Source organism: Oryzias latipes, chromosome 7 (assembly GCF_002234675.1).
Source record: "Oryzias latipes chromosome 7, ASM223467v1".
Lineage (NCBI taxonomy): Eukaryota > Metazoa > Chordata > Actinopteri > Beloniformes > Adrianichthyidae > Oryzias > Oryzias latipes.
Window position 1 is genome coordinate 3,693,070 of NC_019865.2, and position 13,664 is coordinate 3,706,733.

The 13,664-nt window shown below is 41.7% G+C and overlaps 1 protein-coding gene across 1 annotated transcript; it reads right to left on the reverse strand.

Moving 5' to 3' along the window:
- Window positions 1-1,473: 1,473 nt before the first annotated feature.
- Window positions 1,474-13,399, reverse strand: sars (seryl-tRNA synthetase). The gene is made up of 11 exons (XM_004070284.3): window positions 12,456-13,399; window positions 11,570-11,640; window positions 10,361-10,441; window positions 10,106-10,264; window positions 8,964-9,107; window positions 8,723-8,878; window positions 7,170-7,391; window positions 6,960-7,089; window positions 4,713-4,870; window positions 4,223-4,352; window positions 1,474-2,023 (listed from the first exon to the last, which is right to left on the reverse strand). The coding sequence occupies exons 1-11, from the start codon at window positions 12,589-12,591 to the stop codon at window positions 1,860-1,862; spliced, it is 1,551 nt and encodes a 516-aa protein (XP_004070332.1). The 5' UTR covers window positions 12,592-13,399; the 3' UTR covers window positions 1,474-1,859.
- Window positions 13,400-13,664: the final 265 nt, after the last annotated feature.

Here is a 13,664-nt window from a genome sequence, read left to right on the forward strand (position 1 = left end):
GTTTGATCCCAGGAGCACCAGAGCTGGATCAGACGGTTCAACCAGGCGGTTTCTGGTCTTTACTGATGGTCAAACTAAGACAGCTTCACCAGCCAATCAGAAGAAAGATACAAATGAAGAGGAATATAGTCCAAAGAAAAGCTTTTTACATTCGGGGTTGTTCATGATGGAAAGCTGGCGCCTCATGAAGTCACCAAGATCTGAAATCCAACGTGAAGCAGAAGGAAACGTCTGGCTATTTCCAGTTCCACCAATATCAGGAGGTTTGTGGAGGATGCTCAAAGTCAAACTTCATTTATTTGTTGAGCGCCTTTCATTTCGACCAAAACCACAAAGCGCTTTACGTAAACGGAAAGAAAATAGTCATTAAAATACGAAAATGAGTTAAAACAGAAAACACAAAATTGGCACCCCTCCCTCACCAGATTCCTCCCTCCACCCACACAGTTCCCTCAATATAACCCTGAACAAAAAAGAACTGCAGCTGAAAGGAAAAGTCTGTCGGTAACGGTCCTAATGCAAGTAAAAACTTTTTTAAGTAGGGAAAATAGATAATCAAATAAATGAGTAAAATAATTACTAAAGTCATGTTAAAGCTAAATTAAAAAGGTGGGTCTTCTTAACCCTTGTGTTATCCTAGGCACTTTAAGATTGGGAGTTGGGTCATCTAGACCCACTAGACAGTGCGCTGAACCTTTTTTCTTCAGTGATTTGTGATCTTCACTGGTGTCCATGGATTACATGAAATCCTCTTTACCTTTATCCACCTTTGTCATGGTAGGGAGAACACGTCATTGGAAGGGTGGGGTCATACAGGATAGCACAAGGGTTACAACCCTCTACTGTCTCCCTGAGGTTCTCCAGCAGGCTGTTCCACATGTGAGGACCATAATTGCAGAACAAAGCCTCACAATAACTTTTGGTCCTCACCTTAGGAACAACTAAGAGGCCCGTGCCAGAGGACCGCAGGGTCCGTGAGGGCTCGTATCTTAAAAAGCAGATCGGTTAATTAAGAAGGCCAAAGACCGTTTAAACAAATCAAAAACCGTTGAGAGAACTGAAGCGATGGGCCTGATCTCCAATGAGACGACCTACCTAGAGAGACGGGGTACCAGGTCAACAATCTCCTCACTGTTGGTCAAAAATAAGGAGCTGATGGTGGATTTTACCAGAAAGCCAGGGACCACCAGCCTCTGATGGAGACAGTAGACCGTTTCCAAGTACTCAGGTGTTTATGTCACCTGTAATCTATACTTACTGCTCTTATAATTGGACCCTGTTGTGCAATCATGTCACTACATATTGTATTTATGTATACAAATGGGAGAAAAACTAGAATTTGAATCTTTTCCAGAGCAACACGTGAGACGCGGCGGCTAGAAAACGGAGCTTCTGTAAACGATCTTCTGTGTTCTTTGCGTTTGCTGGGATGTTTCCCACATTCTTCTCAAGAATGGCACAGACACACGAACCTGCATGTCAACTGTATTTATTCTTTACAGTAAGCGCCACGTCATCAACGCACGACCACATACACCCTTAAATAGGCGAGTCGCCTCAGAGTGAAGGAGGGAGAGGCTCCGTCTTCTCCATGACAGAGCAGAAGCAGGCTTTTGGTCTCAGAAAGACCCTCCGTCTTCAGTGTGAGATGAGCAGATCTTTGGGGAAGTTTCCAGAAGTGCACAGAGGACATTTATGTGAAAGAAGACAACCAGGAGGACACGGATGAGACAGAGCCTCGTTCTCCCCACTTTCTCCTTTCATCCACCGGCTCCAGGAGAGGACCGGTGGGGACAGTTGCGGACGAGGCTCAGTTCCATCTGTTTGCATCGAGGTTGCCGCGGCGACGGCACTGGAGTCTACGAGTCGTTGACAGACATGCTGTCCATGGCGTTGGGCAGGTTCTGCTCTCCTCCCCCCTGCTGCTTCTTCTTTTTCCCCCCTTCCTGCTGCTTCTTCGTCTTCTTGGCCGTCTCCTGATCGATGGGGGCGGGTTTAACAAACTTGATGATCTCTGTCAAACCTGACGGCGGGAACAACAGACGGACAATCAAAGAAAAACAGGAACCCGTCTTTGTTTTACTGATATAATGGTCTAAGAGAAGAACACACAAACATCTGAAAAACCTTTGAGAACATTCAAGAACATCTGAGAACATCTGGGAAAAGTGGAGTTTCAGTTTTAAAGGGCCCATATCATCCAAAATCAACATTTTGAGCCTTTAAGTGTATTACGATTTTCATTCCTCATGAAAAACAACCCTAAAGTGGAATTTTGAGGGTAATATATCATCATATTGTTGACTATAAAAGGCCTAAGAATAACATGATATAGGCCTTTTAATTAAAATGGAAAGAACCACACTTTACAAATACAATAAAATCCACTAAAAATATTCTAATATAAAAGTGAAAACAATATTTTCCTGTTTAAAAAGTAAAAGATGAAAGTTTTTATCTCCTGATTAAATAAAAATCAGCTGAATCCACACAAAACTGAGTTTCACTATGCTAATATGTTAGCATAAACAGAACACTTCACTCGCAAAACGCAGGACTGCTTGTGGTTCCTAGAATTAGTAAAAGTACGGTTGGAGGTAGAGCGTTTAGCCACCAAGCCCCTGTCTTATGGAATAAACTCCCAGCTCATGTGAGAGAGGCCGACACAGTTTCTACATTCAAAGTTAGACTGAAAACATTCCTCTGTGGACAGGATTATTGTCAGACTAGTTAATATTCAGAGATTATTTAACTTAATGTTCACATGTTTAAATTAAACTTAATAACAATAACTATTTGTTTTAAAAGGCTGCTAGAAGTTGAAGCTGGGGTAACTATGGTGCACTGGGGTTCTGTCCTCTTTTCTCTTCTACTTCTACCCTTCCTCTCCTCTATTCTTGATCATCATTTATCATTTAGTTCTCCATGCCTCTGTTTGGTGCAGTGCGATTCATGTATTGTCCCTCTTTCCCTCTCCCCTCCTGGGGAGTGGGAGTGCTTCCAGGTTCCAGTTGGCTCATCCGTGCTCCAGTTCCTGACCGTTTACCTCGCCTTTGCTCCTGCTTCTACACCTGGCTCGTCTGCTGGACTTTATATATGTAGTTGTAGATTTAGATAAGTTCATTCTTCTCTTAGAGTTCTGGTAAATCGCCTGTCCGTCCTGGGGGAGGATCCCTCCTTCATGTGGGCACCCCTGAGGTTTCTTCGTTTTTTCCGGAATCCGATTTTTTTAGGAGTTTTTCCTTACCGCGAAGGGGGGTCTAAGGGCAGGGATGCCAGTATAGCTTAGTCAGTTTGTTAGTTCATTTTAATATTTTCCTATTGAATTCTATGTATTCATGATCCTTTTGAGTTCACGTTTACCTTTTTCAATTACCGATACGAAAGCCCATTGAGACGACTGTTGTTGTGAATTTGGGCTACACAAATACAATTGAATTGAATTAAATACATGCTAACGACTAAAGTAAAAAAATCTTTAAGAAATAAATTAGAGAAGCTGAAGAATGCAAAATTAGAATCTAAAATGAAATGGATTTAATAATAAAATCCTTAAGCAGTTTCTAAACAACAAAAAACTGAAGGAGAAAAAGAAGGTAATATGCGATTTCACTGAAACAACGATGCATAAAATCAAAATACTCCAAATCCTTAACGTCTCTGCAGAAGAACGTTTGCTGTTTGAGCTCAGTTTTATCTGAACAGAAGCCAACTTAGAGACTAAGAGTGATCTGATTCAGGTTCAAAGAGGATTTTTACTGAGAGAATTTTTCTACTGAGAAATAATTGTGTAATTCTGTGTTTTTAAAAGTGTTGAGCTGCGGATTTTGAAGGGAACTAAACAGTTTCTCTATCAGACTGAGATCTTAGTGAGGTTCGAATCTCTCACAGGATGGCAGAAGCGCCTGGAGTTAAAGCTGAACTACTTCCTGTTTCTGTGGGCTTTTATACTGAAATGGAGACAACCACGACAGGAAACCCATGAGGGATGCAGCTGATGTGGTTAAACAGACCATAAACTCCTATTTCTGCGGAGTTTCAGGACATTTTTCAGTTTTTAGACTCCAAGAAACTCAAACAATTCTCTCTGGGTACTTTTTTCTGTTTTGTAAAGTTTCTGTTTGCATTGGATTTACATTTATGAATTTATTTCTCTTGAGCGCTTCCTTCTCGAGTCTTTGGACTAAAACGAACCGGAACGTCTGGAAATCTCCCGTCATACCTGGAGGCATGAAGTCCCTGAGTTTCTCTGGAACCACAATGCCTTCCTCCGTCTGGTAGTTCTCCAGGATGGCACACATCACGCGCGTGGTCGCGCACATGGTCGCGTTCAGCATGTGCACAAACTCCGTCTGCCAATCAGAAGGAGGGAGAGACGTCAAAGCTCGTATCCTGCAGGAGAGCGGCGCCACTTTCCGAAAATGCCTCATTGGGCAGCAAAATGAACGCGCTTTATTATATGAGACAAATATGCTTAATAAATGAACAAAAGAAAATCATTGGAGGATTAAAGTTAACCTCAGAACTGAAGCTGGTGGTGTGTGCAAAGGTCAGAGGTCACAGCCGCAAAACAGGTCGTCAATAATTTGGATTTTTACGTTTTCAGCTTCAAGACTTTCCGACTGTTTTTACATGGTTGCTACGGAAACGTTAAGCTATAGATGAAGAAAGCAAGTCCGTGTACCTTTTCTTACCCATCAACCCCCTCTCACCTTGTCCATCATCTTCTTGGTCTGTCCGTAGCGGATGCGGAGGCGTCTGGCCTGGTAGTCGGTGCAGTTTGAGCAGGAGACCAGCTCCCGGAAGGCGCCGGAGCCGGGAAACCAGGCCTCCAGGTCCAGTTTCTTACTGGCTGCATGATTTAGAGCGCCTGAGATGGCGACGAAGAAGATCAGTCATGATGGTCATTAATACAAATACCAGAGAATAAAAAACAAAAACTTTCTGCTTTTTAAGATTCTTAAAAATTCTCACCTCTAAATACAAAAAAGATTATAGGGGTTAATACTAACATGTCGGTCAAACAGGCCTCCAGTTAAATCTGTTATCTTCATTTTAACAGTCACTTCTCTCATAGATGCGAGTCGCATTTGTGAGAATGTGGCAGCAGTAAATCCTCAACTCCCAACAAATCCCAGATCTGTTCTTACCCATAACCATCAGGTGGATTAGATCCGTTTTTACTGAGAGCATTAGGGCAGATTTCCTGATTCCTGGAAAAACTCCTGGTTATTTGCTGCAGAGCTACAAGAATGGAAAACACGAAGCTTCGCACCTTTCAATTTCATTTATCTGCCGGGTTATCTTAGCTCGTTCTCTATAGATATCCGTTAATAATGGAGTTCCACAGGGTTCTGTCCTCAGACCAGCTCAGTTCACATGTGACCCTGAAAGGTGCTGAAAATTCCAGTCATACTTGGAGAAACCCTAGACCAGTGTTTTTACGGCACACTTTAACCTAAAAAAAAATCCCGCGTCACACCAGCATCCAAAAATTAAAAAAAAAGGAGAAACTCATAGTCTGTATTGATCTACAGCCCCTCCGCAATCTCACGTGCATTTTTGAGATAATTGTGGTAGAAAAAGCTGCAAACTGCAGCTGTTTTTTCTAAAAGATGCAATAAAAGTTAAAGATTATTATTTCATCTTTAACTTTATTTATTATTATTATATCAAGTTAGAAGATTTAAAAACAGTTTGATGTGTGTTTGTTGGTTTTTAAGACGTTTAACAACAGATCTCCTTGTGTGCTGTCACTCTCACAACCCAATGCATCATGGGAGATGTAATGCATAAAACGGCCGGAGATCGCTTTTCGGAGCTTCATTGTTTTGTTCACTTGTTCCACGGTCTGATACCGGATTCTGTGGGAAGCTACACCACTAAAGACGAGCTAAAGCTGGTATTTTTGTTGGAACTGAGCGACTTTATGAGCAGAATCAGAACAAGGAAGTGAAGAGTTAAACCACTTCTGATTGGTCAGACTGATGACGAGATTAAGCCTCCAAGAATGATTGGTGGAGACAGTTAAAGGGGCGGGACTTTTACAAAATACAGCCGAAGGTGCAGCTGAATCGCGGTACCGTCATTCTTATCAAAATGTCTTTAATAAAATAAAATAAACGCAAAGAAAAAGTATTTTACAATCTTTCATATTCCTAACTCCTCAGTGTTTTATCAGGGCCTGTTTGGATGAACACAGAGCTGAAATCATGGAGATGGGAAATGTTTTTGATCAGTTAATGAGGGCAATTCTCCGCGGCACAAAAACACTGCCCTAGAGGATCCAGAGGTTCTCTCAGCTGCTTTAGAACCTCATCTTTATTTTAAAAAAAAAAGATAGTTCTGGATTGACAGATTTTAATTGACGTTTGTACTGTTTCTGTATTTTGAATCCAAACTTCCATTTGTTTTTGGGCTGAAACTATTTCTTGTTATATAATCACTAATGTTGACAGACAAGCATTTGTCAACAGAATTCCATAGTTGATGGAAAATCTTTATTTAAGACCAACAACAGTAATCTGGAGATAAACAAACAAGCAATGTTTGTTTAGTTACATTATTGCTGGCATACTACTTAAAACATATGAAACTCAAAAGGTACTTTTACTTATGTACCTTTTTGTAAACATTGAGCAACTTTTCAGAATAATACATTTCACTTTCACTCAAGTAGAGTGATGATAATAAAGCAGGACTTTTACTTAGTTACATTGGTTTGTCCAGTCATTTTTAAACCTTTAGTGCTTTTTATTCATGAAAAAACAATAAAACTTTATTGTTCCACAGTGGAACAGGGCTCATATGTTTTTTATTTCAGCAAACGTCAAAGTTTTACCTGAGTATCTTTGTCACTGGTTACTTTTTATTTGTACTCGAGTAGTGATCTGGATCAAACCTTTTACTTTTACTCGAGTACCATGTCTGGGTTCCCTTGGCCCTGCTTTAGGACTCACCGGAGACGATGTTGACGATCCGATAGGGAATCCCCAGCGTCTGGTAGAACTCCTCTGCCGTCCCGATCATCTCGTCAAACATCTCCCAGGACTTTCCGTCGTGGGGGGAGGCGTACACAAACTGCTCGATCTAGCGGGAGACCAGGACAAGCTCAGTCTGAACCGCTGTGGCGTTCCGTTCTCACACCGCCAAAGGCCCTGACCTCTCACCTTCTCAAACTGATGCACCCTGAAGATCCCGCGGGTGTCCCGGCCGTGAGAGCCCACTTCCTGCCTGAAGCAGGTGGAGAAGCCGGCGTAGCGGATCGGCAAGTCTTCGGGTTTTAGCCACTCCTCCCTCAGGAAGGCCGCGATCGGCTGCTCTGAGGTGGCGATGAGGTATTTCTCATCCAGGGAGCTGTCGTCTGAGCGCTCGCTGCCCTTACCGATGACCTGAGGGGAGTGGCGGCGGTTTATCTAAAGAAGCTGAACTGTTCTAAACAGGTGATGCTTTCAAGTCACATCTGAATCTTTTCAAGCAGGAAGTTGTGAGTTTTCGACCGATTTAGTTCAATCATCAGATATAAACAAAGCTGTTTAATTCAGTTTTTGCTCATTTTAATCGTTTCAAAGCTGGCAGATGAAGCAGGTCTGACGTGAAATGTCTGACATATGCTTTTATGAGCCTTCATCACGGTGCTGCTCTAATGCTTTTTGCTCTTTCTGGAAGCCTCCCCCGCCTTCTAGGCAGAGTCATTGGTTTTTTTTTGTTGCTGGTTGTGGTTCTCGCAGTGTTAGTGAAACGTGAACATCTGAAAGGTGAGGCTGACTTCTTAAAAACCCGTCTGAGATCAACTCTCCTGTCAGGTCCAACCAGAAGTTGGATCCAGGCAGGATCTGGTCAACGAGGCCTCAACAAATCAAAAAGTTTCAGTTCTTCCTTTGCGTAGAAAATATATTGTGCAAACCAGCGGCTTACGATCTTTTTCAAGCCTCGGACTGGTGGAGAAAATCCAGTAGTTCTCTGAAATAAAACTTGCTTTACAATCAGTTTGTAAATTAAACAGGAAACAACGTAAGTGGTGTTTTTTTTTCCCCTCTGCGGCCGGTTCCAACTGTCCCACGGACCGGTATGAGGAGAACAGAAGCTCAAAAAGACGCAGCAGAAGGCTATAATAAGCTGTTTGCAACCTTTTTCCGACAAACCTCTGTTTAAATCACATAGAGATGGATGAAACTAACAGAGAACACATTAATGGATTAGTGGTGAAGTATCAATAATATTTTGAGCTGTGGATTAGAAACAAAGAGCTGCTAATAATTCATAAATTTAGTCTATTTTTTAAACTTTTCTTAATTTGTTTTCTCTAACCTAACATTCCTACACTCCACGGTTCTCCTTTGCTGGAACCTCAGCTTTTCTTGCTCTCACTTCCACTATAGAAAAACAGGAAAAAACTCTTCATAGTTTTGTTCTTCATGTCTGTGTGGATTTTTTTCTTTGTATTTATTACTTTTCTTTTCTTTTTATTAATCATTTATTATTATTTATTATTCTGGAATGGATCTTTTTTGCTTAACAAACCTGCGTTTTTCTTGATAAAGTTTAATTTAAAAAATGTCTAACTAAACAAAATGGAGCGTTTATGGATAAATAAAAGTGATGAGAAGCCGAAATCTGGATTTAAAAAGAGACTTTCTGACCTTTTCAGATTTAAACGTTTTCGTACTAACTCTTCAGTCTTACAAAGGAAAACCAAAAGGAGCGCTGGAGGCTCACAGACCTTGTAGAGTTCTTCATCAAACTGGCTGAGCTGAGCCACCTCCTGCATGACCTCCTTCCTCATGAAGAAGGGCGTGTACAGCATGGTGTACTTCTTGCTGTGGAGGATCCTCAGGGCGTAGTTGATGAGCGCCTGCTCCAGGAACACCAGGGGGCCCTGCGGACCACACGGCAGAAGAACCAGAGCCTGAGTCCTGCTACCTTCATGGTGGCGGGAGTTCAGACGCATCGGGAGAACTCGCCTTCAGGAAGTAGCCTCTGCTCCCGGCCACCACGGCGCCCCGCTCGCCATCGTAGCCGTCAATCATGACCACCAGGTCCACGTGGGAGTACTTCTTCTGGGCGCTGCAGTCGCCCCAGGTCCGCTCCACCTTGTTGTCCGCATCCTGACAGGAAAAAGAAGGAATTCTCCTCAAAACCCCCATTCCTGGCTCTTTGTCATTGGTTTCAGTCTGATAAATAAGGGCGTTTTCTTGGATTGTAAAATGAAGGACCGTGGAATAAGTTCTGAGTTCCGCCTGGGCGTCGAGCTCCATCTGCAGCGTCCACGGATTCATTATGGCAAAAATAACTGAGCTGAGAATCTGGACATTCTAAAAAGCGGCGGGCCCTCGGCTGTGAGCAGGACTCCTCCTGGACCGCTCCTCATCACCAGTTCTGATCCGTTACGGACAGAATTTCTTTGCACGGCTGAATTTAGTAAAAATCAGAAGACCTGGTTCCTGTAGTTACAGGAGGTATTGAGTGAGCGAACACCGGCAGGTCCGACACCTTCCTTCCCGGTGGGAGAAAAGGCAGAGAGCGCCCCTCCAAGATAGAGGAACAAGTTTTAAACATGACCTCACTTTGTAAGTGGAAGACGTATCAAATCTGTTCCCAGGTGGATCTTCAGCTTAAAAACTAAATCCAGGTGTTTTCGACAAACTCTTCTGCTGTAGAACAAAGCAAACTGCCCTCATGGCTGAAAACCTTTGAGCATTTAAGTCTTCCGTCCAGCATTGAGGGAAAGATTTGGATGTTCAGACGGATCAGAGGAGCGTCTGTGGCTCACTTTAAAGAAGCTAAATCTCAAGACTACCAGCCTGAAGCCGCCTGGTTGAAGCAGAACTGAGCTTCAGGTTGGTGGCTTGGCCATTTAAGTTTGAAAAAAGCTAATTTTAAGACATGTTTCCATCACATTTGTGAACTTCTTAGGACTCTGCAGGAACCTGACAGAGCATTTCTTCAGAGTGGAACTCAATTACATAAATGCTGATAGCGGTCAGAGGCGCGATGCTCCCAGGAGACCAATCAGAGAAACTCGTAACGGATCCACACAGTCAGCTCCAACGTGATGGAACGAAGAAGAGCTGCTGAAGGAACTTCAGACCCTCCCGACACTCACCTCGTCGTTGCTGATGGGCACCGACGGGTGCAGCAGATTCCCGATCTCCCTCAGGTACTCGAAGCGCTCCGCCTCCAGCCTCAGCCGCTCCTTGTCGCTTTTCTCCACGGCTTCGTCCACCAGCAAACGCACCTTCTTGATTTGCGTAACAGTGAGAGCCTGAAGCAAAAAAAATAAAGAAATAAAAAAAAATCTCAAGTAGTTAAAAACAGAATCAGTTACAGGGTCCAACGTGAGAAGATTCTGTCGTCTGACCGATAAGGTTTCAGCTGTTAGAGACTCCAGGTTCTGAGCTTCCTCTGGGACGGACTCGTCGTCTCCCACCGGTTCCTTTCTCTGCAATCAAGACAAACGGGTCTGAACCAAAGGTCAGCCGGGTTACTGAACACATTGTAGCCACTGGAAATCTTAATGGTGACAGCGGCGTAGGAGTGTGTAGAACAGAAGCTCAGTTTGGACATTTTGATCTCCAAACTCTAAATAAAAGCAATGAAACAGAATCAGAACCAGAATCCTTTATTGTCGTTGTACATATTTATACAATGAAATTGTAGCAGCCTTGGAGCGGCAAAAAATACTTTAAATAATCAAAATATGTACAACAAATAAATACAATTATGACAAGAAAATCCCAGCAGCCTGTTGTTTTTTTCTTTTCATTGTTTTTCTTGTGACACAATTTCAAAAGAAAATCCAATCGTTAAATTCTGATCAAAAATGTCGTCAACAAGTTACTACATACTTAGAAACCCAGGCCAATAGAAATCATGTTCTTGTGGCATTTTTCTGACGATAAATACATATTTATAGTAAATCAAGCATTTCTGAGTTTTTCTTTATTCAAATCTTTGTGAATCAGGAACAGACGCAAGAATGCAGTTTGTAAATGAACTTATTTGTGACATCGAAAATATGAATTTCTAACCAACTGCGGCTGCTCTGCAGAAACAAAGTCCTAGAAAACGACTGATTCTTTTTAAATGTGGGCTGAAAAAGTGCAATAATCATAATTAAAAGACCACTGGGAAAAATGAAAATCAATCAGAAGATGAGCGCAGTGGGTTATTTGTTATTTTAAGAGTATTTGTGGTGTTATTTTAGTATCTACTGTTTTTTTTAATAGAGCTGTGGTAAATGAATTTCCCTGTAGTGGGGTCAATAAAGTTTTATTCTATTCAAATCTGGATTATTAATCGCTCATTACACCTTATACCTCTTGCCAAACCAGGTTTTTGTATGTCGGCTTTTGTCACATGAATCTGATCCCACTGATCTCCAGGATGACGGAGCGCTGCATCCACCCGCTTGTTTTTAAAGCGAAGGACAAAGAACGTAACTCGGATTCCCACTTTCTGAGGAGCAGAAAAGATCTCCAGCCTTTTTGTTGTTGTTGCTTTCTTACAGGAGTAAAGCTTTATTGAAAGAGGGCGTGTTGTCCCTGCTGTGGATGTGCTGAGCGAGTACCTTCATCTTCTCCCCGATGCTCTTGCTGCACAGGTTCTTGGCTTTGTTCAGGTTGTCGGCGGTGAAACGGCCTGTCGGGGGAAGACGGGCGTCAGTCAGAGCATCCAACATAAACCTTCCTGCATCACTCTTCAGCATCTGAACTGCATTTATTTAGCAGATGATTTTACTAATTTTATGCAAAAGATTTTTACATTTAAGTGTAAAGCAAACTCAGGAAAAGATCACTTTTATTCTGTTTCTTTAAATCCCCACCACTGTGTGAGCTTCAAGTGAGGAAAAAATACGCCAGAATTTGTAGGATGTCCGCATTGATGACCTGTAAAGTTCATCTACTGTTTGTTAACTCCAAACCCTCACATGACTCCAACTGAGGGATGTAAACAAACCAAACCTGTCCACTTGGATGATAAGAGCACGCGGCGCCTCTATGGAGTGACGCTGCAGGTGCAGGTTACCCTGATTGACAGTATTGCATCAGACTGCAGAGAGACCAGTCAGCACTGATGAGCTAGTAAGGTAACGTGTCGTTTACACGCCGTTTTAAATTAGTTAACCTTCCTTTTCTATTTAAAATGTTAATGAAATATTATTATAAATAAAGTTTGAAATCTGTGTGAAGCAGTTCTTTCACTTGGATTTGTTTAGTGGGGCTAGCTTAGCTAGCGTTAGCTAGCGCTCGTTCCACTGGTCGTCCTGAGAAATGCTTCGATTTAAATTAAAACTTACTCTAAATGACTGCTTAGCCTGACATTGGAGCGTATGTTTGTAAATAAAGTCCGTTTCTATCCCTGAGCGGGACGCTCATCCCTGAAGCTAGTTTAGCATTAGCATTGCTAGCTGCTACCGTTAGCCTCTCCGGGTGAAACCGTAAAAAGGCGCTCACATTTCCTCCATTCAGTGTCCACCGCCACCAGCTTGTCCACCAGCGTCACGTCCTTGAACCTCTTCCTCTGGGTCTCACGAACAAGTTCGGGATCGCCGCCTTTGTCCGTCCGGAACAGGTCCAAGTCGAGCACCATGTTTCCACGCTGCGTGTCAGGGAGAGACTGAATGAAGCCGGACCGGCAACGCCACTCTGCAGGTTGCCAGGTTTTTTTCGCTCCGGAAACAAATCCGGAATTTCTTTCACTTTCACTAGCTGACGAGTCACTTTTTATTTTTATTTGAGGACGAACAAAAGAGCTGAGAAGAAGGTTTGTGTTCTCGATAAATTTTCACACATTCTGCTTTTGATCGTTAGATTATAGCATAGAAAGAGGGAGTATGATGATGTGGGCGGAAAACTAGAAAAGTGTTTTCTTTTACATTTAATAATCATTTTTAGCCGTCTTGGTTTTTGTTTAACACTTTGGTCTCAGGCAATCATACTACAAAAAAGGGTTACTTAAAATATTATAAATGGGAAGTTTTTCAACCATAATTAAAACTATTTATTTTAAAAATCAATTCCAATGTGTGATACGCATTTTAACAATACGTAAACGTATTTTCCATTTGGAATTTTAATATGCAATTTGAAAATTCATTTTGAAGTAAAACATTTACTATCAAAATCAAATTCAGACTGATATTTTATTAAATGATAAGTTTAAAAGCAAAATCCATCCCCCTGATGAGACTGACAGATTGCAGTCTCAATTTGAATTTTGGTGCAGAAAGTGTCAGGATTTGTGAATGACAACGCCTTACGCTGGGGGGCGCTGTTGTGCAATTTCTGTTGATTTACTCATGGAAAAAATCTTGGTGTGATTGAAAAAATAATGCAGGATTATCTGAAGAATATTTTATTTTTCCTAATTCAGTGATGGGTTCGAAGAATTTCTAATTCCAGTAAATATTCATGACTTTTTTATTAAAAAATACTGATTTTTCCTTGATATGTTTTTTTCTTTTGAATTTCATTAACATTGGTTTGAACTGCAGTTTTCACTCTTAGAAGAAAAAAATAATTTTAAATCCCGTAGTGCTCGAGTCAAATCTTGGTTACTTTACAAACTTTTTTTTCTTAAACAAAAGTGTTTAACCAGCAGACAGAGCAAATCTGAATATTTTTTTATTTTTTGTAGTCATTTTCTCATTAAAAACTATTTTA